The sequence below is a fragment of the Salvia hispanica genome, chromosome 2 (genome assembly GCF_023119035.1).
Source record: "Salvia hispanica cultivar TCC Black 2014 chromosome 2, UniMelb_Shisp_WGS_1.0, whole genome shotgun sequence".
Lineage (NCBI taxonomy): Eukaryota > Viridiplantae > Streptophyta > Magnoliopsida > Lamiales > Lamiaceae > Salvia > Salvia hispanica.
Genome location: NC_062966.1, coordinates 16,224,142 through 16,224,972, shown reverse-complemented (window position 1 = coordinate 16,224,972; position 831 = coordinate 16,224,142). Strand labels below are relative to the sequence as shown.

General features: G+C 51.7%; 1 protein-coding gene across 1 annotated transcript in view; it reads left to right on the top strand.

Annotated features, from left to right (window-relative positions):
- Nucleotides 1-831, top strand: part of LOC125206367 (myosin-1-like) — a 9,301-nt gene extending 8,470 nt beyond the window's left edge. Inside the window, exons 24-25 of the mRNA XM_048105633.1 lie at nt 111-255; nt 644-831. Coding sequence (XP_047961590.1) covers nt 111-255; nt 644-831 — 333 coding nt within the window. The remainder of the gene's footprint in view (nt 1-110; nt 256-643) is intronic.

The following is an 831-nucleotide window of genomic DNA, read 5'->3' as shown; positions in this document are numbered from 1 at the left end:
TTTATTTTTTCAATTAAATTTTCGAAACACTATATATACACGATTTTCACCTCATTTTCATTCGCACCTGTTAACGAGTTTTCTCTCTCTCCCTAATTTCTGTACAAGAGCAACAACGCGAAATGAGTAATGCGGGTGGGAGTAGTGGTGGGGATGCTGAGGAGTACGAACGACAAATGGACGAAGCATTGGAGGCCTATGCGTCCGGTGAGATAGACCGTCTGGATACAAAGGGCTTTGCGTGCTTCCTCGGCGGTACCTCGACCTCGACCCGTTGTCCACCGCCGAGCAATGATTGATCGGGATCACGTAAAGCTGCACATCAGCGGCTATATGACGACTACTTCGTCCGGAGCCGCGGTTTGGGGCCAACCTTTTCGTGCGGCGTTTTTAGGATGCGCATGGAGCCGTTTATGCGTATCGTTGACGCTTTGGGAGCGTCGATACCAGTGTTTCCAGTTCAGGTACGACGCGGGCGGGCATTCCCGGCCACACCCTATTCAAAAGTGCAATGCGGAAATCAGGCAGTTGGCCTACGGAGGCGCGGCAGACATGTGGGACGAGTACCTCCACATCGGTGAGACCGAGCTGCCTACTAGATTGTCTGAAGTATTTCTGTCAGGGCGTCGATTGAAATATTCAGGTGATCGAGTATCTTTGAAGCCCTACCCTCCGAAGACTGTCTCCGATCTGGTGCAGATGCATGGGGAGAAGCATGAGTTCCCGGGGATGTTAGGCGGCATAGATTGTATGCATTGGGAGTGGAAGAACTGTCCCGCTGCCTGGAAGGGTTCTACACCACCGGCTACAAGGGAAAGAATCCCACGATGA